This window comes from Setaria italica, chromosome V (assembly GCF_000263155.2).
Source record: "Setaria italica strain Yugu1 chromosome V, Setaria_italica_v2.0, whole genome shotgun sequence".
Classification (NCBI taxonomy): Eukaryota; Viridiplantae; Streptophyta; class Magnoliopsida; order Poales; family Poaceae; genus Setaria; species Setaria italica.
The window spans coordinates 32,612,745-32,635,495 of NC_028454.1; the positions used below are offsets into that span (position 1 = coordinate 32,612,745).

General features: G+C 49.6%; 2 protein-coding genes across 2 annotated transcripts; both read right to left on the reverse strand.

Moving 5' to 3' along the window:
• Positions 1-8,120: 8,120 nt before the first annotated feature.
• Positions 8,121-9,139, reverse strand: LOC101754896 (monothiol glutaredoxin-S5). The gene has a single exon (XM_004969424.4). It carries the CDS (start codon positions 8,961-8,963, stop codon positions 8,514-8,516), a length of 450 nt encoding a protein of 149 aa, XP_004969481.1. The 5' UTR covers positions 8,964-9,139; the 3' UTR covers positions 8,121-8,513.
• An 8,699-nt stretch (positions 9,140-17,838) lies between these two features.
• LOC101755299 (fasciclin-like arabinogalactan protein 11) lies at positions 17,839-18,929 on the reverse strand. The gene has a single exon (XM_004969425.4). It carries the CDS (start codon positions 18,831-18,833, stop codon positions 18,084-18,086), a length of 750 nt encoding a protein of 249 aa, XP_004969482.1. The 5' UTR covers positions 18,834-18,929; the 3' UTR covers positions 17,839-18,083.
• Between the last annotated feature and the right edge of the window lie 3,822 nt (positions 18,930-22,751).

Below are 22,751 nucleotides of genomic sequence, written 5' to 3' on the forward strand. Positions count from 1 at the left end.
AAATAATATAGAAATCATTTAAAGCTTATTACTTTTTCTAGATAACAGATTTTATAAAGAAAAAATATTAATATTTCTATATAAAAATGGAAGTATATATGTTCAAAATAAATATGGCCATATGGGAGCAATAACATACTTTGCATTTTGGTTAGCACAATTATATTAAGATCAATTATTAATTTTTGAAGAATTGTTAACCTAAATAAGACAGCTCAACAAAACCAATTAACTTGTGCTCTCAAAGGTTTGTTAGTTTCTTAGTGAGCGGTTAATAAAGATTTATTTTAATTTTAAAATAAAGACATTTTGCTTGTAAAATCATATAGTAAACTATATATATTTAGGACTAAAATATGAATATTTATGTACACCCGTTTGTAAAATTCTGCGTCTGCCGCTGCCCTTGTTATTATGATTTGGCTTCGCGTGCACGGACTGTCTGACATACTAGCACAACACCCATGCCATTAATCAATATTAGTTTCCAAATCAATCAGCACGCAAATAGCGCTAGACACACAAGTAGCAAGCAAGGCGACTAGGTTCACCTAAACCCTAGGTTTTGGAAAAATAAATCTATCTTACTACTACGCGCAGAAGAATAAATTCGCGATGAATTGGAGAATAAGTGTTTGGATTTGAGGCAATACAACAAATAAAATAGCCTGCAGTTCTCCACAACATAACGAACAATTCGTCGAAGCGAGCCAGGGTTTGCTTACCAGCAAGAGAGGAATTTTCGAGTTCAAATGGATCCCCACTCCACGCCAGTGCGGGGAGATGAGGATAACGACGATGCCTACGGGAGGAGGAAGAGATGCGTGGTTGCAGGGACAGGATGCGCGTTTGGCGGCGCTGCGGCCACGGTAGAGAGAGCCTGCGAAGCGAAAGGGGGACAGAGTAGGTCGGTCAGGCTACGGGGCTAGGGACGAAAAATGTTGGTATGTGGAGTTGTTCACAATTGCTTCAACATCACGGGGGGTTTATTGTCAAAAACTGTAGTAAGCTTTCGACTCAAAAGCGAAAACGCAATTACATTGAGACTCCGATGAAATAACAATTACTCTGAGACTCGATTCAAAGCTAACAAAATTGCTTTTTTTAACAGAGGATAGTAAGGAAAGAGCACAAAAACAACCGCCTGTATTTTTGCAGTTCCATGTAGACAAGGATCAAATTCAGCCTGGCCTGCCTCGCGGCTACATTAGGATTGGGCATGGTGTTGATTTTGCTGGTTAAAAACAGCTGACAGAGCTCGGCTCGGAAACTCCGGGCTGGTAGCTCTCCTTGCTCAGGTCTAATTTCATGACCACGTGTTCTATAGTTTGCCATTGGTCACTATATCTACAGACTACGCCAAAAAACAAGCTTTTTTGAAGACACGTACTATTTGCTAAGTTATGTGGTTGTCACAATTTCTATCAATAACAGTTCAACATAATCACCAACTTTCATCTGAACCCAAATTAGAGTTTCCGGATGGCAAAATTCAACTCTTAACTCTATTTGTAGAGACCTAAGATTGAAAACGCAATCCAAGGCTTTGGATTGATTGTTTTCTTTTTTTCTAAAAAAGTACTTTTGCCTTTGTGAGTCAATCATCAATGTTTCCATATCCGTTTGACACTCAAATTCTCCAATCTTCTCTCCTTTTTAGTTCTCGCAACATATTTTTTAAAAAAAAAATTCATGGTTATGTACACTCCACCACGGGCTAAATCGTTCCATTCAGTAGGCTAAAAAAAAATCGTTGCATTCAGTCCAACAGAATCTCAGTCCACCAAACGGGGGCCGAACAATCGGACCATTGCCCACGTCCACCTTGGAACGTGCGGCCCAGCGGTTTTCCTTGCCGACGACGATACTGCGAGTCTGCGACCTCTGCTCCCTCCCCACTGCTGCAGCTGCCGCCGCCGCGCGGCCTGCACGACAAGAAGGATGCGCAGTGTTCGTCGTTGCTGAACAGTAGTCTGAATCAAGAAGTACTATACATCCTGTGACCTGTCGTGCATGGCTAGTGAGTAGCGACGCTCCACAGCTGGGTTCTGGGACAGAATCACAGAATGAAGGTATTGAATTCGTACAAAGGATGTACAGTATCCCAGTCCCCAGAGTGGGTGCCTTGCAGGAATTCTGTTCGGCTTAAGCTGGCTGAAAAGCTAAAACGACTGATTTGTTGTGAGAGAAAATACTATTTGGTAGCTGATAAGCTGAAGCGAACATGTTAGGATAACTGACCTGGCTGATGGATGATCCCCTGGTTCAGAGAGCGTGAGCCGACATGTCAACTGGGTCGAAGTGGATGCACAGCTAAATTTTTTAGCAACTTCACTGTCTCATGGTCCCCGAATAAGTGTCTCAAACTTCTGAACTTATCATCGCTGTAATCCTTTTTGTACTGTCCGGGCAAGCGAGTCGGAATGGTACCGGAGAGTTTTTACCTTTTAACCGTCCAGACGAGTGAATAATGTGCGCCGTGAAAATAGTTTTTTCATTATATGCTTCTGCTTCAGATGTTAGTTACCGACACAATATGCTCAGCAAGTCACTGCGTCAGCACACTTGTGCATGATGCAAGATGGATTCCGACCAGCAGATTAATGTCTTCAGCTGAAATGTTCTGAATCATTCTAACCTGGTCCACTAAAATGGGCTCTTATCAGCATTATATTGCCAGCTAATTCAGATATTTTCCCTTAGATGCTGCAACCCCATTAAAGTTTTGGTACGCTTAAACATGCGCTTCTCATGGACCAAATTAGACCCACTGAAAGTACGGGAAACAGTAGATTATGTTTTCTCTGTCGAACACGGAAAGATTTTTTGTGTGATCTAAGGTATCATGATATCTGAGGCCCCATCCTTTTTCCTACCAAAACGATGACTGAAAGGAACAGACTTCTGGAACCGTACTGTCGGCATGACTATTAGTCCGCTTTCTTTAACAAGAACAGTTTGCTATGCTAATGCTTATCTATTTTTTTTCCCGTTCATCAGGCTTTGTAACAAGGCATCTTTCTCAGTTCTCACCATCCGTTTGTTCTTGTGTCTTGTCGAAGAATATGCAAGCATGAGGTCGAGGATAATACCTCCACTCCACCGACCTCTCATGCCCATCCCGATCGATCCAGACATCAGCAGGCTCCACATGATGCGTCTGTTGCATCACTCGAACTGATCCGGTCGCACCTAAACTAGTTCCTTTCAACGACCAACCACATGACAAGTGCACTGCTCGTTTTCATGACTTGAATTCCACTCAAGCACTCTAAGGTAGTAAGAACTAGGAAGATCCTGTGATCACACTGATTGAAAAGAACATGCATACTTACCTTTTTCACATTTACCTTTCTCGCGATGCATATTGTTCTCAGGTAGTAGATAGTATGCTTCATTTCTGCTCCACCATTGATCTAACCCTGCCTAGCTGGACCACGAGATGCTCGCTCGATGACGACAGATTAAGGTGTAGAATACGCCACTGCGACTAGGTTAAGTCTGAACTGAACATTCCAGCTGATGAATTGGCATAGATGGTTGGCATAGATGGTTACATGCACGTGCCTAGCAAAACAGGTCAGTCGTAGATTAGTTGATGAACCATCGTAGATCATAAAACAACGATCATCAGAAAAGGAGAATGCGAAAGCTTGGGTGGCAGTATGCTGTAGGTATCTTCAGCGAACCGTTCAAGTTTCAACACCGCTCGGCCTTGCATATGGATGATGTAACCATGCAGACAGCGCACCAGACCTTCGAATTCAGTGACGCGGAGTCGCGGACTCCGCTGGTTTCAGCGACAAGAGAGACGTCACGTTTGTGTGGAACAAACGGCATGTTCTGACTTATTCGGTGTGCCGATCAAAACGTTAACAATGCTGAGCGCACGTCATAAGGTCCTATTTGGTGGCAAATTGTGGGCATCAGCATGGAATGGCCTTGCAAAGCATTAGAATTTTGTGATCTGAACAGAAGCACTCTTAATTTGTCAAACATGCTGACAGCGACATACAGTGTGATCTCAGATACTGGCCTCTTAACGTTGATCCATTTGTGGTGCCGTCCACCACATCGACATGCACTTTCAGAGATTTTACCTCATTGCAAAGTGCAGATCTCCCTGAATTTCATTCTACCTAATTTTTGGATGGAACCGGAGTGCATTATTTATGAATTGTTTGACACCGATAAAACCTGTAATCCCTTATATGCCATTGTTGTGTCTATGACATGTGGGACCCCCCACAGTCACTGAAGGTGGTATATAAGGGATTTCAAGTTTAACTAGTGGCACGTGAGGAATTATTCCTTATGAATTTCAGATGAAACGATCAGAAAAAATATCAGTGGCAGGGTCGTACGCCGCTGACGAGGGATGTGGATATCAATCCTCGATTACATCTCACCTGGCCATGCTAAGTCGCGTCACACATACATATACCATTTAACAAATGCTGTAGTCATCAGCAGATTACGTCCCCGTGAGCCGTGAGTCCGTGACCATTCAATTACAGGAGTTTATTCTCAGCTGGTGCCCACTTGTCATTTCTCTGAACGTGCATAGTAGATGCATCCGAAATGAGACCTGTCGTTTCATTATGCAAGACTATACACCAAACATATGTCCTCTTTGCCTCTAGGCTCTAGAGCTGCACTTTAAGTTCAAACTAAAATATCAGAAGCAAATTACCTACTACCAGGATGTAATGATTCAGGAAAAGGCCAGGTGTTCAGTCAATTCAGCATCAACTGTAGTCAGTCACACTCACACACACATGCCTGGGCTTCTAGAAAGAGTTTACAAGCACGGCAATCCTGGAGGCTTACGCTTCCTTGCGTTGGCCGGCCCAGCTTTTTTTTTTCCCGGTTTACATCTGAATTGACAATTCTCTGTGGAAACTTGCATTCGGTTGCTGTCATTTTCTCCTTGTACGTCCCCCGTTCCTCTCTGCCAGCCATTTCCTCGTGCTTTTCTCGTTGAAGCTGTCTTAGCATGACTGAATCTTGATCTCCCAAGTGACAACTCGAGAGTGTGACAGCAAGGTAACCTTTACTTGTCACTCCTCTTGACAGCAAAGCCGCAGTACTTACCTATCACTTGCAATGCATCCTCCCTTTTCCCCCATTTAAGTACGGTAATTAAGCGCTAAAGCGTCGCCAAATCCTCTTTAGCTGCAGAATATGACAGGGACCAATGGCCACCACACTCCACACACGTCCTGTCCGAGCAAGGCACACGGATGCATGCATGTGCATCATTACCCGTGCTAAACCATGTGCATTACTAAGCTAGACTGCTAGAGAGAACAAGAGGGGGCTTAAATATACAAAGCCCCTGCCCATGTGGGCGTTCAAGCTACGTGGCGCAAGGAGAAGCACATTCGGCAGGAGATACACGACGCCAACACGCATGATGACTTGTCATGTGTGTAGGGTACAGCCCCCTACAGGAGTTTCGTGGGTTCAATGAACGTGCTCCGGGTGCTGGCGCCTACGGCCCTTCAGGCGCAGAACCGACGGACAGGCAGGGAAGAGGAGAAGAGGAGGAGGAGACAGGCCGCCAATCAGAAGAAGCCTGCGAAGATGCGCGGGATCAGCGTGCAGATCGACCGGATTGCAACCCATAAACAAACGGCGCAAGCGAGGCGCCCCTCCACGCCGCATGTCGGAGCGGAACAGAGAGGGTCGGCGGCGACCGGCGAGGCAGGCAGGCAGCCGCGTGAAGTGGAACCAAATAAAAACGACCCTGTCCGGCGAGCTCGTGCTCGCCGGGGCCTCGCTGTTGGCACCGCGTGGTAAACGCTGTGGCGACGTCTTCTCTGGACAGGGGAGACCAGGGGGCAGGAGCAGGGGGGATAATGTATAGTAACCGGGTGAACTGATGAGACTCGGAGCTAGCTCCTGCAGCATGGAAGTGCGGCGTTGTCCGCTTGCTCGCCGACAGCCTCGTCAGCGGCGCGTGTGCGTCCCTGTGCTCTGCACATCTCGTCGATGCCCCAGCCCGGCCGTCAGCAACGTGCGCTCGACCATGATTGGGTGGCTTTGACTTGTACGTTACCTGGGAGGCGGGGACACGTATCATCTCCTAATACTCTGCCATGAGGGCAGCATGAAGGTTCCTCCCTACTACGTATGTTAAGAGTCGGAAAAAGAATGGCATGATACTCGATTGGCATGCATCTCGAGTCGACACATTGAGAGCAAAGAGACGACAAAGCGAGGTCGGGTTGGAGCTTAGCGCAAAGCCTGTAACCGAAAATGCAAGAGACTGGTACTGTCATCAGTCATGGCAGCCGGCAGGTCCAGTGATCTATCGGTGTCCCAAGGGGGCCAACGGCCAATGGTAATCATGAAAAGGGGAAAGTTGCTTATCATTACAGGAAAAAAAAATGAAAAAAACACATCGTGAAATTAATGGACTTTTAATTTCCTTAAGCACAATGTGGTACCAGTAACCTTTGTGCAGTGCTGGTGTTCATCAAATCTATAATCACCACTCATCATCCCCCAGAGAGAGAGAGAGAGAACGGAAAGGAGCAGATTTCTGAACAAACGCAGATTATGTACGTGGAGATGACTCGGATCCCCAGTGGGCGTGTGGTCTGTGGCGGCCTGCCTGATGACCAATGGCCATGCGTCCAAGTACAGCAAGTAGCATCCCCCCCTCTCCGCCGCAGCCATGCCAGGAGACCACAGCAAAAAAGTCACGCGGAATCTTGCCACGCTACGGCGGCTGTACCGGCAGTATACCTACGCAGCATGCATGCCGGCCGCTGTTTGTTCGCCGCAGTACCGCAGCTCCACAGGCGAAGCTACTGCCTACTGCTAGCACCGGGTGCGCTGTGCGCCGCTACGGTCGCGGCCAAACGCGGTGGATGCGGCGGCGCACATGGCGTATTTGGTGCGGTGGGCCGCGGCCACGGACGCGTTTGGTGGCCGGCCGGACGCGGCTCCGCCTCCGTGCGCCACTGCGCCTTGTTGTGGCCACGTACGCGCGGCGGCCGCTCGATCCCGCCGTTTTGTCGCTTCTTTCCGCTCTTGTTTTCGAGTGGCGGAGGGAGGAGGCACGGTGAACCGAGCTCGGGAGCCATACGGAAGGTGAGGTGCTGGCACGGGCAGGCAAAGTTGGCTCAAGAGCGGAGCGGCTGCACCTGCGCTGTCGCGCGACAGGTTCAGGGTGTGGGGGCCTGGGTAAACCCTGCCGTGAAATTTCCCTCTGCTTGCCACTGGAAGAGATCGAGATGTCCGCACTTTCTCTCTCTCTCATCAGTGATTGTGATTCAGTGACGAGAAGAATCTGACAAGAAAGCCCTTTACCCAGTCCGAGGAAGGACGTGGCCACGTACTGTGCGTTGTACTCCGCTTCGGAGGAGAAGATTTTTGCACTGCTAGATCCTGTGGCTGCGGGATTGGTTGCGGTCAAGTGGCCTGTGGAACTTCTTCCGAACCACACGTGCCGCAGCGCCACGCAAATCCACGAGACGAGAAGTTTGATTTCTCCTCTCTGCCGCGTGCTTTGCTATGCTCCCAGCGGCTCAAAAATCTGCGGTTGTTTCTAGTTCATGCTCATCACTGCTTACGCACTTGGCAGCACCGATACAAAGGCAGACAAGCATAGCATCACACGGTCTCAGTTGCATCGTCTTCCGTTTGGCGCTACTGGTTCTCTTCCACGAGCAACCCTGAACAGGTTACAGGTTGTTGCAGCACCAAAAATCTTGTAACACACACTTGACCTAAATTTGTTTTTATGGCAAAAATAAGTGCTAGTACCTTAGTACTGGCAGCATGAGACAGTTGGGTTATACTACATACATCAACTAGGCGGTGTATGCATAGTTAATCCAAGCTCTGCATCTCTACATCCTGTTTATTTCATCCTCGTTAAATTACTACCTACTAGTAAAGTTTGTTCAGAATTTTACTACTGGGGAAAAGGAGAGGGGAAAAGAGTCGTTTTTGAAATGCCAATCTGATGGCATCATAACGCAGTGACGTCCACCCATGCCACCTCAGCAACCGGCCATGGATGGAGCCAGTAGAGTACAAGACAAATGCCGTATGCGGACGGACGGCAATGGACCGTATGGAGGAGCAGTATACCAGGTGACATGATGTACACAAAATGGTCCAAACCACATGAAAATGGGAAACTGGACAGCTCATCCTCATTAAAATCTGAAACGGAAACGACTGTACAGATGCGGCGCAGACGACGTCCCCCTGTCTCTCTCCTCTCCTCGCTCGTCTTCCGTATTCACATGATGGAAGAAGAGGCGAGCGCTCATCACACACGCTACCAAACATGCTATTGCTGGATAAAATTATGTAAAATTAGAATTATCATATTTTTTCTCGCTTCCCCTAAATAAAAGAAAATCGAAGTCCTACTGCAACACGTCCGCCGCGATGTGATGTAATACTCGATCCAACGGCCAGGACTAAAATTCACGACGCCATCATTTCTGAAACTGAAAGGGGAAAAAAAAAGAAGAAATACGGTGATTGAATTAGAGCCAGAGGGCACCGGCCTTCTTGAGGATGGGCACGAGCTCGCCGGAGATGTGGACGGCCATAAGCCGGTCCAGCCCGCCCAGCAGCTTCCCGCCGACGAACACCGCCGGCAGCGCGGCGGCCTCGGCGCCGGCGCCGGCCGGGACGACCCCGGCGAGCGCGGCCTCGTCGGCGACCTCGTGCACCGCCGGGTTGACGCCGAGCCCCTGCAGCAGCCGCTTCACGACGTGGCTCAGGCAGCACCCGCGCCGCCCCACCACCAGCACCGGGCTCTCCGCCACGGCCCTCTCGACCTCCGCCCTGCCGCCGCCGTCGTCCCCCGCGGCGTCGGTCCGAGCGGCGGGCTCCTCCGCCGCAGGCTCCGGCTTCACGGCGACGACGCCCGCCGCCTCAGCCGCCGGCACGAGCCACGGCCGGGCGCTGCTGTAGGGGATCGCCTGGTACATTACTTCCCCACCTCCCGAGACGTGCTTTTGAGTTTGACGTCCCGGCCGCCGCGCAGAGTCTCCCCTAACTTTTCCGTTCTCCCTCTCTCTCTCTTCCTTTTTTTCCCCCTTCCTCGCGGGCGTGGTTCGTGTGGGTTGCGATGGTTGGGGTCGGGGCGCTGGTGTTATGGCGGGGCGACGCGGGATATATACAGGGGCAGGTGAGGTGTGGCGGGTGACGTCACGCGGGACCCACGCCGCGACGCGGGGGTAGCTTTCGAACGGTTCGCGCGGACTGACTGCTGCGGCACACGCGAGTCTCGCTCGCGCTCGGCGCTGGCGTGGAGGGGCGTCAGCCGCGGCTCGGGGACGCCGGCTCCGTGACGACAGCTGCTACTGAGGCAGACGCGGACCCGCGCGCGCGTTGCGGTTGGACTCTCATGATGGGAGGCGGCCCGATCCTGATACTGGAGCGGAGGAGAGCCTGGGCGGCCGCGAACAGCGGGCACGATTATTTCGCGAGGGGGTGCGAGGTGGCTGCCGACGGTTGGCTGCGTATTCCGGTGTGCCAAGTGGACGGACCAGTTCCTGTCGTAGTCTTCTTCCGTAGCATATCGGCGCATCCACGGCGAGAAATGCAAGTTATTTCGCTGAGGGATTAGATGATAGGACCAGCATACATCGGATCCATCTTTTATTCTCGTGAGATATAATTCTACTTAAGATTACCAAACTAGATTATGGATCAACTAATGCGGATCGAGTGGACTAATTGCAGCTAGTACAACACTACTGAAAAGAGTAAAAGACTATGGAATATTGAGCTAGTTGAAGCCTACTGCAAACCAAACATAATCATAATAAAGTTGCCATTCTCTATCAAGCCGTCTAAGAAGAACCAAGCTGTTTGGATCAACGGCGAAACCGTATACTATGACCCCTCCAATTTCGAAGGGGAGCGGGTCAGCACAGGCCACCCGGGGTAGCTGCAATTGGAGCACACAATTGTAGCTGTGTAGATTTTTGGTCGTCGTCGGCCGCCCAACGTCTTCGATCGCGTGTGTAGTGGCGTCAGCAGCAGCGGAGTCGTCGTAATCCGAGACGTCACGCGGGTTGGACGTTACCCGCCGTTACTTGTCTTGCCGTGTCCTCGTATTCCCCCCCGTTTTTTACCAGCACATGTCGATCGCGGGCGCCGCTCGTGTTCCCGGTAGCTAGCCGGATTAAACTAGTGCCGGTTGATCGAGCCAACTTGCATTGGGAGGCAGCCGGCCGGTCAGACCGTGCGTGTGTGTTGCCGGTCGATGGAGAAGAATACGATCGCTCTTGCGTGGCGGGGACAGCGCATGTGGATCACGTATGACGTCCCTTTTGTTGGCCCCGTGCGTCGCTGCTTCGGTTGGGGACCTTGGCTCGGGGAGGACAGGACAGCTCGCGTGACGCATCCGGAGAGAGGCATCTGATATATTTTGTACTTGCGGCCCTTGTTTCTTCACTCCGCTCGCGTCTCTTACTCTCTGCGGGCTGCAATTTGTGTTGCTGCTGCTCGAATTACAGTACTCATCCATCCCAAATTATAAGTCATTCTAAGAATCTTGGAGAGTCAAAGTATCCCAAGTTTGACCAAATTTATATGATAATATAATAACATTTATGATGTCATCTAAGTATCATTAGATTCTTCATCAATTATATTTTCATAGTATACCTATTTGATGTCATAAATCTTTATAATTTTATCTATAATTTTGGTCAAACTTGAGATGCTTTAACTCTTCAAAGATTCTTGAAATGACTTATAATTTGGGATGGAGGGAGTATTACGTATGTAAAGTGGCAATTCGGCATGGTTTAGATACCCTTGCTACTTCACGGTGGTTTTATAAAAATTTGTGTGACAAATACGTCATTTTAGTTTTTGAACATCTAGTGGGCCATCAGCATTAATTCCAATGCATACCAAGGCAGTTGGATTAGCATTTGGCCTCCCAGTGGTACGCAAACCCCTAAGGGATGTTAGGTAACACTCCACTAAAGAAAACACAGCTTCACTCTACCAACTCCATCCTTTTGCAGCTCTACTCCACCAACTCCGCAAAAACATGGAGTTGTTGTACGTGTTTGGTTGGTTGCAGCGTTCCAGCTCCAGAAACCTAAGGACTTGTTGTGAATAGTCTATTTTACCCTTTGCGAATGATCCCACGTGTCGGTCTCTTCTCTTTACTCCCTTCCTCCTCCTCTCTTTCCCTTTTCAGTTTTGGACGAGAAATCATCCTGAGCTCCACGCCATGGGCAGCGCGTCGTCCCCGCCGCCGTCTTCCTCTCTGTTGGTTGGGAGGCCACCAGCACATGGCGGCGCAGCCCAGCCGGCGGTAGTGGTGCAGCGCTGCCCCACGGGGGACAAACGGGCGCTGCCATGGTGAGCGCCTGAGCGGCGCACGGGGCATTGAGGCCACCGGCGGGCAGCGGCAATGCGGAACGGCGAGCGAAGGCAGCCGCGCCGGGCACCGCCCTGCTCGCCACGACCGCCTCCATCACCAGTCGCCGCCCCTTGTCGCCAGCGGGCGCGTCCGGCACTTCGGCTCTGCCAGCGCCTGCGCTTAGAGAGTGCATGTGAATCGCGGCCATTTTCACTAGAGATTGGGCCTGCAGCCTACGAGGCCCCGCAACCTCCAGGCCGGCACGGCATGGGGCGCGAAGACGGCGCCCGCAACCATTTTCACTGGAGATTGGGGACGGCGGCGCCCAATCCACTAGCGGCGGCGCTAGTTCGAGGCAACGGGAGGATGGGAGGGGATGACGGGAGAATAGCGGTGTTTTGTTTTGTTTCACGAAGCGGTACGTGTGTAATCAGTGGCATGGTGGGTAATTACCCCACAACTCCATGATGAGGTCTGAAACTGGAGTTTTTGGAGCACCCCTTGAGGTACTCCACAAAAAACGTGGATCTGACCCCTAGCTCCACCTTTTTTCTGGAGCTGGAGTTGGTGGAGCTAGACGTGTTTGGCTGCGAGTTTTTTTGAAGTTGGTGGAGTGGAGCAAATTTTTGTGAAGGGGAGTGCTGCCAAAAAGTTTCAGCAAGGAGATGGACGGCACAATTGCCGCCCGACAAAAAGCATAGCTAAATGCTTGCGTCATTGCGGAGCCACATGATCCGTGTACATGCAAGCACGTACGCCATGCTTCAAGTCCTACTTGGCATATTTTGTCTTGGTTTCCTCCGCCAAGTGGACGACGACACAGACATATGCCAGTCTTCTAAACTCTACAACGAAATACTCCATGGAGGAAAGAATGCTAATCGCACTGTCCTAATTAAACTAGTAGGGTTTGACGTGCGCGCGCGCTTTCCACTATATAAACAACTATGCGCGTTTTGATCTTGATGTTGTAAGTAAAGTTTCACCTCTTGTTGTTGATTCAAACATTTGTATAACTCAATATGCAATCATCTTTTATATTTAAAATATATAAGTAACCGGACTGGACTATATATGTATATTATTTGTATATATACCTACTATACCTCAATTTAATGGTTTGAAACTCATATACCAAATGAAACTAATCCGTTAATCCTGAACTTTAAACTAGCTGGACTTAAAACTAGTTTATGGAGTTAAATGTTATATATTTCTAGTTTAAATACCGGGGCAAACAATGAAATGGTGTATGGACAAAGCTATCGCTGATGATATGAAATGGGGTTAGAAGGGATATACGCAAAAGGAAGAACACTAGATTGGGATACATCCAGGATACCCGGTTTCGAAGTATGATGTGCCATCTCTAAACATGACCAACAAACTTAACTAGGGGGTGGGAGCAAAGAGAGGTCATCTCAAATCAAATAGATTGCTACATGAAGATTCGTGGTATACCTTTGACCATAGTAAGATTTAGGGAACGACTATCAAAACAGGGAACTCTAGTAAATGCTACTGGAAAGGATGCAAACATACATATTTTTCAACTAAAAGTATAAAACAACACATATATAATCATAGTTACTCATGTGAACCAAGATAATTCGCAAGTTTTAGTTTTACCTTTGGGATAATATACACAAAAACTAAAAGTAGGAGAAGGCAGCTGGTTGGACTCTATAGTTTGCTATTTCTAATTCTAAATCCTATGTCCTCCAATCCTCCTATACCTAAGCAGTGATGGCATTAATTCGTCGTCCATTCCTCGAATGACGCTAGCGAAGACACCTCTAGGCAATTGATAATACCGAACATATGTAACCATAGCTAGCTGCTCATATGAACCAAGATAATTTTCAGGTTTTAGACTTGCCTCTGGGATAATATACACAAAAAACTAAAAGTAGGAGAAGGCAGGTTGGACTCTGTAATTTGTTGGTTTTAGTTCTAAATCATATCTCCTCCTACCTAAGCAGTGATGCCATTCATCGTCCATTTCTCAAATGACGCTAGAGAAGTCTCCTCGATCTAGGCGATTGATATACTTTTCTAGCAGGCCATCTAAAGCCACCATAACAAAGCTATATGCTTCCGTCATTTAATATAAGGTCTCTTTATACCTCTATCAATGTGCACCCCTGCAACTTTTAAATTTATGGGTACAGATAATCTCATCTAAATACATGCAAAATTATAAAGTTTTTCTATTTTGAAAGTGTCATAATTTAAAATCAATATAGCAAATTATAATATAAAGAATATAAAGAAGAAATAAAATCGTAGCAGCATTTTACAAGAAAGCATAATCCATGCTTCCTCCTAAGATTCGTTTGGCATAGCGCCGATTCCTGAAAAATAGCTCTAGCTTTGACCTTTTTTATGAAGCAACTTTTCCTAGTTCTAGCTTGACTTGGTGGAAAAATATTTGAGTTGCTTCTCCTGTTATTTGACAATGTATAGAAGAGATCAAATATCCATAGTACCCTTATCTCTTTTATTTTCTTTTGTTCCCATCTCATTTTCTCTCTCATTCCCATTCCTTCTTCGGTTTTTCATTTCCTTTTCTCTCTCTCCTCCTCGTTCCTTTTTCCTTCCTTTTTTTTCTCTCTTTCTGGTGATATTGCGATGCTACATAGGATGGTATCCATTCTCCCTTTCTTCTCTCTCCGATTTCTCTCTTTGACAATATATGTGTTTTTACCCGACCGATGGGCACATGCGTCTTTACATGGAGGGAGGTAACGATGAGCTACGGCTCAAACTAGAAAAAATGGCTTATGCCACGTAATGTAAGATGGCATGGGTGATGCAAATAGAATGATCCTCAAAATAGTATGGGTGATGCGGGATACTAGGCATCAAGCGGAGCCACCTGATTTGGATCCAACTATCATGGTTCTTCTTATGCAGTGTGTTGTTCATCTTCCTACTTCCGCATGCAGCACTGCAGCAGTAGCAGTAGCGATGTTTCTTTGACGACCACGTGACATCCACACTCAGTTTGTGTCATTGTGGAATCTCCAACCCGGACGGTGCTAATAATCCGAAAGAGCTCTTCAAGGGATATGAATTGGATGGTGCCTAAAATTTAAGGGGAGTGGAACAGTACTGTCTATACAGACTATTGAGCTGTGTAACTAGTCGGCCGGTGGTCAGCCACCCACGCACCCGTGCCCTCAACTCTCAAAGCCCCATGTTCAAAGTTCGGCACGTTCTGGCCGTGATAGACCCAGGAACCCGTTGTCCGGCCGGCGTCGCTCGAAATACCAGAAAGTACAGGTGACCGACCGGCCCCGGAGGCCGGAGCGAACGGGACCCGCCTTCGACGGTCGCCGGACGGACCTCTCGCGAGCTCGTCGACCCACCGCCCACGCTGTCAGTTGTCACATGGACATGGTTGCGCCGCGCGGGCGCCACCCGACACTGATGGCGCGTCATCCGGGCGTCAGCCCCGGGGGCCCGCTGCGGATCCGGCTGACGTGCCGTGGATATCGCCATATCTGGGATTTGGTTCGCTGCGCCTGCGCACCCCCGTTCCGTTTTATCCACTTGGTAGTGGTGCCCCTCCTCGTCTCGCTAGGCCGCGGAAAGCTTCCGGTTGTCCCCGTCCACGGGGCACGAGTCAGCACACGCAGGTCCCGAACGGATAGCGCCTTAGTTACCATACCATACAAAAAAAAAAAGAAGGTTTAGTACTTTGGTCCATAAAGTAGGCGGCACATACTCCAGATTACAGGCGACAAAGCTCATCGTGCTACAACACTAACTACGTCTTCCAGCTTTATCAGTCGGCACACTTGTGGTTAGGAGATGACGGATCTAATTGCAATTTGCAAGGACGGAGCACACAAATGGAAGGAATGACAACGTGGAGCAACTTCCAGTTTTCTCGGCAAATTAAAGGTGCGTGGCATGTCATCACGTACGTCATCTGATGCCGAGCAGGTGCATGTTTTTTTGCAAGCGTAGCATGTGTTCGGAAAGCTAAGGCCAGACGTCACTATTTTTAGAATTAGGTGCGGTGGCGCCGTCAATCCCTTCTTCCCAGGGAGTAGAAGTGGCCAATTGTCGCCAATTCAAGATCCGGCCCGGGCATAAAAACGCGACCACCCTTTCGGTCGGCCTCCCTCATAAAAATCTAGCGAGTCTCTCGCGCAGCGCAGATATGCCCCGCACCACCACCCAGGCGCCTCCCTTTTTCCACCACGGAAAAAGGCGGCGAGCATCGCACTTGTTAGCGTAGCGAGGTCGTCGTGTCGTGCGTGGACCCGATCGTGAGCGGAGCCACGTCTTGTGGTGTGTTTGGCGTCCAACGCAGAGCGTAAGCTAGCTGGCTAGCATCCCTCACTTTCTTTACGACTGACTGGTATCGAAGTGTGGTCTCGCCTCTATGGATGTCACACGGTCGTCAGTTATGATATGATAATGCTAGAGCACGTATACACACATGCGATCTTATCCTTGATTGCTCGGCTAACCTTGTCCACGAATTTATTAAATCTGTTGACCTTGTCCCTATCCATTGCGAGCCGATTCTATACTGCACACGTAGTACAGCCACGTTCGAGCTTCGACCAGCCTCACGGATGCGTATGATTGGCCCTAGGACTGGAATGCTATGGGCCGGTCCTGCCGAGAGAGCCAAAAAATAGAAAGCCAGCAACAGCCCAGTATTATTATGTGGCCTTGTGGTCTCCACGGGCCGATTCTAGCAAATTGGCCCATTCGGCCTGTCATCCATCCTAACGCAACGTGCGTGAGCACAAGGCCCATGTATAGAAGGTCGACGAGAAAGCAGCTCGGGCCCAATCCGCACCGCGCTTTTTAGTTGTGCGGCGGCGGTACCCGGGCGGTGCGGTAAGGCGCGCCGCGCGGTAGGATTCTGTTTTTCTCCCCGTCCAGATGAAATCAGTCTCAATGTACAATTTCACTGTCCTGTTACGAAATTTCTCTCTTATTTTATGAAACTACATCATTTCTCTCCTCATAAATACCTTGTCATATTTAACAAAATTGCTAATGTTGCATAAACTAGAATGAAAGAACGGATCAACGGAGCATGGTAAGGTTTGTAGCTCAGTAGCCGGGCGTTGGAGACGACGAGCCTGTTCGAATCAGCCATAATAAGCAGTAGCAGCTGTTCAGCCAGCTTTTTTTCTTTCAGCTCTCTCTGTTTTTACTGTTCAAATAAGCGGCTGCAGCTTATTTGAAGCTCAGCCGAACACCCCCGACTTGCCGCGGTGGCGTGGGTGGGTGCCGTGAAAGGTCGACGTAATGTGGCGTTTTGCAATATTTTTCCCTGCCGTCACCTGCAATCCGTCGACCAGGTGTGCCTCCGTCACTCCTGCCTGAAACGGCGCTCGTGCGCTAGAGGGTTCGGCTAGAGTTCCCTAGCTATCCCAACCTCCCAATTTCCCAACAAACGCTATCGACCTGAGCCTGGGCTGGTGAGTGGTGACATTTCCGGTGCCATGTCGCGGCGCGCAGCAATCTGACCCGCGGCTTTTGCTGAACCCTGGGCGTTTTCTTTTGCAGCGCTGCTTACTTTGTGTGCCGTCGCGTTTCTTTGCGGTCGAGCAAAAGTTTACTACTTGTATATTCAAAAGAACTAGTGGTGGTCCGGGCGGCAAAGCGTGGCTCCTACCAACTATGCGTGCCGGATAATCATCCGATCGAGCTGAGCAAAACGGGCTGTACGTACCGACAGTGCTAGCTGGCAGCTGATGCTTGAGAGTGATGCGTCGCCACTTGTCTATACCCGCCTGACAGCGCAGAAACGCCTGGTGCAGGACTATACCAGCTTCCAATATATGCTGTGAATGGTGTCGTGATGGACAGGACGGCCGGTGACGGGTTGAAAACCATCTGTTCTTCCTAAATAAGTAACAAAGCCGTTAGTTCTTGTTGGGCGTGCCCTTTTCAAAGATAACGCGAACTGAATGGCGAGACATGTCAAGGGAAAACCATCTGATCGAATCACGGTCGGAGTTTATTTTGATGCATGCATGGGCGAGGTCTACATGAAATTCTACAAATGGGAAGTTCTAAGATGTCGCACCATACCCATCGGATTTCGTGAGAGCTTTTGCTTTTGGATACTATGGTTTCTAGTTCAGTGGAAGAATACTCGTTACCGCCGAGCCTGGCACCGCGTGATCGTCTAAAGAAAGGCCCCTGCTTTTCCACCCTGCTCCACCAACTCCATCACTAACCTATCCTTGCTTAGCTAGCCAGCCTAGCCGGCTAGCCCCCATCTATCGCGTGATAAATCCAAAACCGAAAACACATTTGGACCAAATCTTGCGCTAATGAATTGTCAGTTCGGTAGCTTAATCATTGTCTCTCACCTAACAAGAGTAAAGCGCCGACAAATCTCATGCCGGGCATCACGTTTCTCTGCAGCAAAGGAAAATAACGCGCACCTCGACGTGACTTCGCGACTTCTACTGGCAGCAAGTGGACAAAACAAATAGAACGACTCGAAAGCAGTAATGCATTATGAACAGCCTCAAGCACATGAATTCAATCACGTAACCCAATCGTACAGACCGCCAAGAACAAGAATTACAAAGAAGAAACTAGCAAGATCAAAGAAATTTAAACCGAGAAGAGAGAAAGAAGGGGAAGGGAACACCACCACCGACAGTCTCAGGCAAAGAATCCCAACAACTCCACTTGCAATGGAATTGGAGGACTTGGCATTCTCATCTCAGACTCACAGCAGGTAGCCCAGAACGGCGGCGAGGCCCGCGACGCTCCAGCCGACGGCCCTGGCGCTGGCGGCGCCCGTGGGCGCGGAGTCGTCGGAGCCGGCGGGCCCAGAGGCGGCGTCGGAGGACCCGCCCTTCTTGGGCTTGCCCTCGGACGCGGTGGGCGCGGCGGCAGGGGCCTTGGCCCCGAAGAGCTCCATGGGCAGGAGCACCTTGTCGACGGAGTAGACGGCGAGCGGCTTGTTGGAGTAGAGCGCGTTGCTGATGCGGACGTCGACGACGCCGGAGGAGACGTTGACCTGGTTGTTGGTGTCGGAGGTGATGTTGAGCGTGTAGGGCCCGTCCCGGCCGGAGGCCTGGGTGCGGACGGGGTTGCTGGCGGTCTGGAAGGAGTCCATGCTGTAGAACTGGGGCAGGACGTGGCCCTGCACCAGCGACACCTGCTGCTGCTGGGTGAGGGAGTTGAGCGTGCCGGGCTTGAGGTTGTTGAAGGCGTTGTCGGTGGGCGCGAACACCGTGTAGCCGCTGCCGCCGTTGCCGAAGGAGCTGTTGAGCTGGCTGTTGAGCTGCGTGTCCTGCTGCGTCTCCTTCATCAGCCGCATGAACGTCGTGTACTGCCCGCCCTTCTCCAGGATCGCCGTCACGTTGGGGGGCCCGCTCGGTGCCGCCGCGGGGCCCGGCGCCTGCGCCAGCGCCGCGGGAACCACCGCCAGCGCCAGGAACGCCGCCGCCGCCACGGCGATGCGCCTCGCCATTATGGGTTGTGTGGGCTGCTGCGGAGCGCGGCGGTGTAAGGTCGACTAGCTGGTGGTGAGCGTAGAGTAGCGTAGTGTGCTATCGGTAGAGAGGCTAGAGCGGTGGGGTAGGTTGATATAGGGAGGCGGAGGCGGAGCGGGGCTGGGTGGGGTAGAGCTTCATGGCTGGAGCTGAGCTGGTGGTGGGGCGTACTGAGCGGTGGTTGCCCCGGTGGTTACGACCGGCGGGGGCGCGCGGAATAAGGGAACATGCGTGCGCGCCGATCCGATGGAGACTACGAGAACGAACGAGAGGGCCCGGCTCCGGCTCGGCCCCGCGCGCGGCGAGGGGTGGTGGTGGTCTGGTGGAAATGGATAGAGCTCGCAGAAGGAGCCGTGTTACTGTCTGTCAGTTCGCGCGCTGCACTGCGGCGGTGAACGATGATTAATGGCGGTGGCCGTTGCGGCGGCGAATTCTCCGCGGCTGATGATGTGACGTCGACGCGTGAACGGCGGCGGCACACGGGATGACGGGACAAGTGTTTCCCGCTGGGGTCGTGTCGTAACTGATGCTAATTCGGACGAGGACAGGTTGGGTAAAATTATGGACGTGCCCTGTGTTCCTTGAGTGAGGCTGTGTACATTACACGGCATGTGGCTCAGTGGCTGCCAGTACGGTTGCGCACGCGCACAGCCAGCAAGCTGGATGAAAATCTCGATGGGCACGATCTGTTGACTTTGGCATGCCAAGGATTGTAACGGTCATCAGACTTATTAAGCGATTATTTTTTATTTAAAGAATCAGATGAAGTACTGTACTCGATATGCGGGGGGAAAAAAGAAACGTGCAGCTGTCAGACGAAAAGGATCTGCTCTCCACGCACATCGCTCCTCGTCGGTTCACCGGACATGTTTATTTGGCTGTCCGTTGCGGCAAAATCGTTGCTGGTCTGGAAGCTGACCCGGATAGATGGTATACGGCGAGACCGCGAGAACATGATCGGAGGCACGCAGCCGCGTAACCAACTGGCCGATTGATAAACAAATCTCCCACGCTACCCGCGGAACATGATTGGCACAGCTACTGTACGGGGGCTTTGAGTATTGTTTTGCTGCTCCAGTTGCGAGTTAGTAGCATTTTATTTTTTCTATCAGATACGGTGATGGAGAAAGCGTTAAGCGTTTGGTACGTTGCCGAAGGTCCAAAACTGCAAGCTCCCGATTCGAGAGCGAGCTAGCACAACAGTTAATCAGTTATTTTTGAAAACGGCGACTTCTAAACCAAAGCTCGACCGGCCTAGAGAAAGAAAGGAGGAGGAAGATTTGTCCTCGACGGTCGATGCAAGTATTTCATAATTTCAATGACCGGAGATGGAGTTCAACACAGATGAATAAATGATTAAATTGACGTCTAGGAGCATTGATGGTGCGGTTACACCATACTCCCTCTGTCCCACGAAGACCGTCCGTTTAGAAAATTTTAGACGAGATAGTAGTAAAAGTTCAAAGTATCCATAATAACTCTTCTTAATCGGATGGATTGCCGAGTAGAATTAATTATACATGCACGCTTACAGTAATTGTCGGAACTATTAGCCTTCCTTATAACGAGTTCGGCTCGATCATCGATGGTGGGAGTAAGCTATCGATGGTGGGAGTAAAAGATCGATTCATTAGTTGGGTCAGAAAGTATTATGAGGATTTTTATTGGATTGTCTGAAAATTATATGGACACTCTTTAACGAGTTTTGAAGGCTTAAACAAAGTAGTCTGCGTTCGTGGGACGCAGACGATCAACCAACCGCGAGACACACGTTTTGGACCGTGGGTGCGTTTACGATCGGTCGAGCTGGTTTCCACTGACCCGATCTGTCAGGTGGACAGGATCCCGGCACCGGACGGGGAGGCAGTAGTTGATCAGATAGCGATCGATGTTGATCGGTGGGTCCGAGCATGCAAAACAAAGCTGGCGGCAGCATCACACGCATGCACATGCTCAGTCCGATTATGCAAGTTCGTTAGGGCATTTTTGGGGTCGGGCCGGGGTGTCAAACTGATGCTGCTGCTGCCTGCTGGGACACTACTGCTCCCTGCTCTGCTGTGACCTCTGAATTCCCTCTCGCGAATTAAAGAGAAACCGGGGCTGGTTCGTCATCTCCACGAGCTGGAGCCCGTTCGCTGCGTTGGAAGCCATCATGGACACGCGCGCAAGCACCCGCCAGAAAACACCGACCAGCAGGGACAACAATGATGCCGACGTGCATGTCTCCATGCTGTGTCCAGCCTTTTTCTGTTTTGCAGCGAGCGCCCAAATGCCCAATGCTTCTTCGGCTCTGCCAAACAGGAAGGTCGCATGAACGATAAGCCATGCCTGCCTGCTCAAACTTTGATGCCGTGCGTTGGTCGTCGGACTACGGTGTTTGTTGGAAATGGCCCTTGGTGTACCGTGGAGTAGATTGGAGTCGCTCGGTACGGTTCGCAACCTGGCATACGTGTCGTGTACACCAGCCAGCAGGCCAATGACAGCAGACATTACCAATTTATTACCATGTCCATGAGGGCACAATGATTGAAAAACATCGGTTGGCTGGAACTGCACAGAAAACGAAGCTACTGCTACTGGATCCTAGCGCAGAAAGAGGGGGAAATAAACGGAGAAAATTCGCGAGTTCTCTTTCAAAAAAGAAAAGAAAATTCCTGAGTAAGGGTTGCATTTGCATGAGGAGGGAAACAACCCAATTTACTTTTTTTTTGAGACCCAATTGACAACACGGGCTAGACCAGTCTGGGCCTCTTAGGAATTACAAAGGGCCCACAACAGGCACAGCAGTTCCGTGAAAAATGTCGGCCCATTTAACCAATTGCTCGTTTTTGTTTCAGGAAGTAAATTGCTCCTTTTTTGGGGGCTTTACTTTTTGAGGTAAACAGCAATTGGCAAATGCGAGAACTCTCCAAAGCGCAAGAAGTTACATCCCCACATCTGCAATTACTCCAGGCGACTATATTGCATTGAAATATAATCCATCCACCCGAATTCGATCATCAGTCATGTCAACATCGACTTGTCCTTGCATAAACATCAGCTCAAATTTTGCGACGGAGATGCTTCACTATATCATTCCTCTCTTCAAACAAAACACACCAATTCAATTACTTTTACATGTCAGCTCCTAATTCAATCGCCAATCTACTCCTCGTGTTGATGCATTGGCACATTATTCTTCACGGGCATATAGCTAACATAAAAATTGAGTAGAATTATATCGCTAAACTTCATGAGATGACATCGTGGTTTTGTCCCATAGAACAAAGCAAGTGAAAACACGACTGGACATGAATGTTTCGGATTTTAGAACAAGTCCTTGTTTACTTCACCCCCAACTCCCAACTTTGGCACTATGCAAAAAGAAGATTCTCCATCACATCAAACTTGCGGTACATGCATGGAGTACTAAATGTAGACGAAATTAAAAACTAATTGCACAGTTTTGTTGTACTTTGCGAGACGAATCTTTTGAGCCTAATTAGTCAATGTTTGGACAATAATTCACAAATACAAACGAAACGCTACAGTGTGCTACAGTGCTGTAACAGTAATTTGGCACCTCCAAACTTTAGCAACTAAACAAGGCCCAAAATGGATTCATTTGGGTGGAGAAGATGATGGGCGACGGGGTGGAAAGAGATCAGATTGGACATGATTTATGCATGCGTGTATTCGATTACGCATCACGCCGAATGCGTAGCTGAAACAGAGACGATTACAGTCCTGTTCGCTTCAGCTTATAGGGGGCGTTTTCTTCCACTGACTTATTTTTAGCACGTGTCACATCGAATGTTTAGATACTAATTAGGAGTATTAAACGTAGACTATTTACAAAACCCATTACATAAGACGAATCTAAACGGCGAGACGAATCTATTAGGCCTAATTAGGAC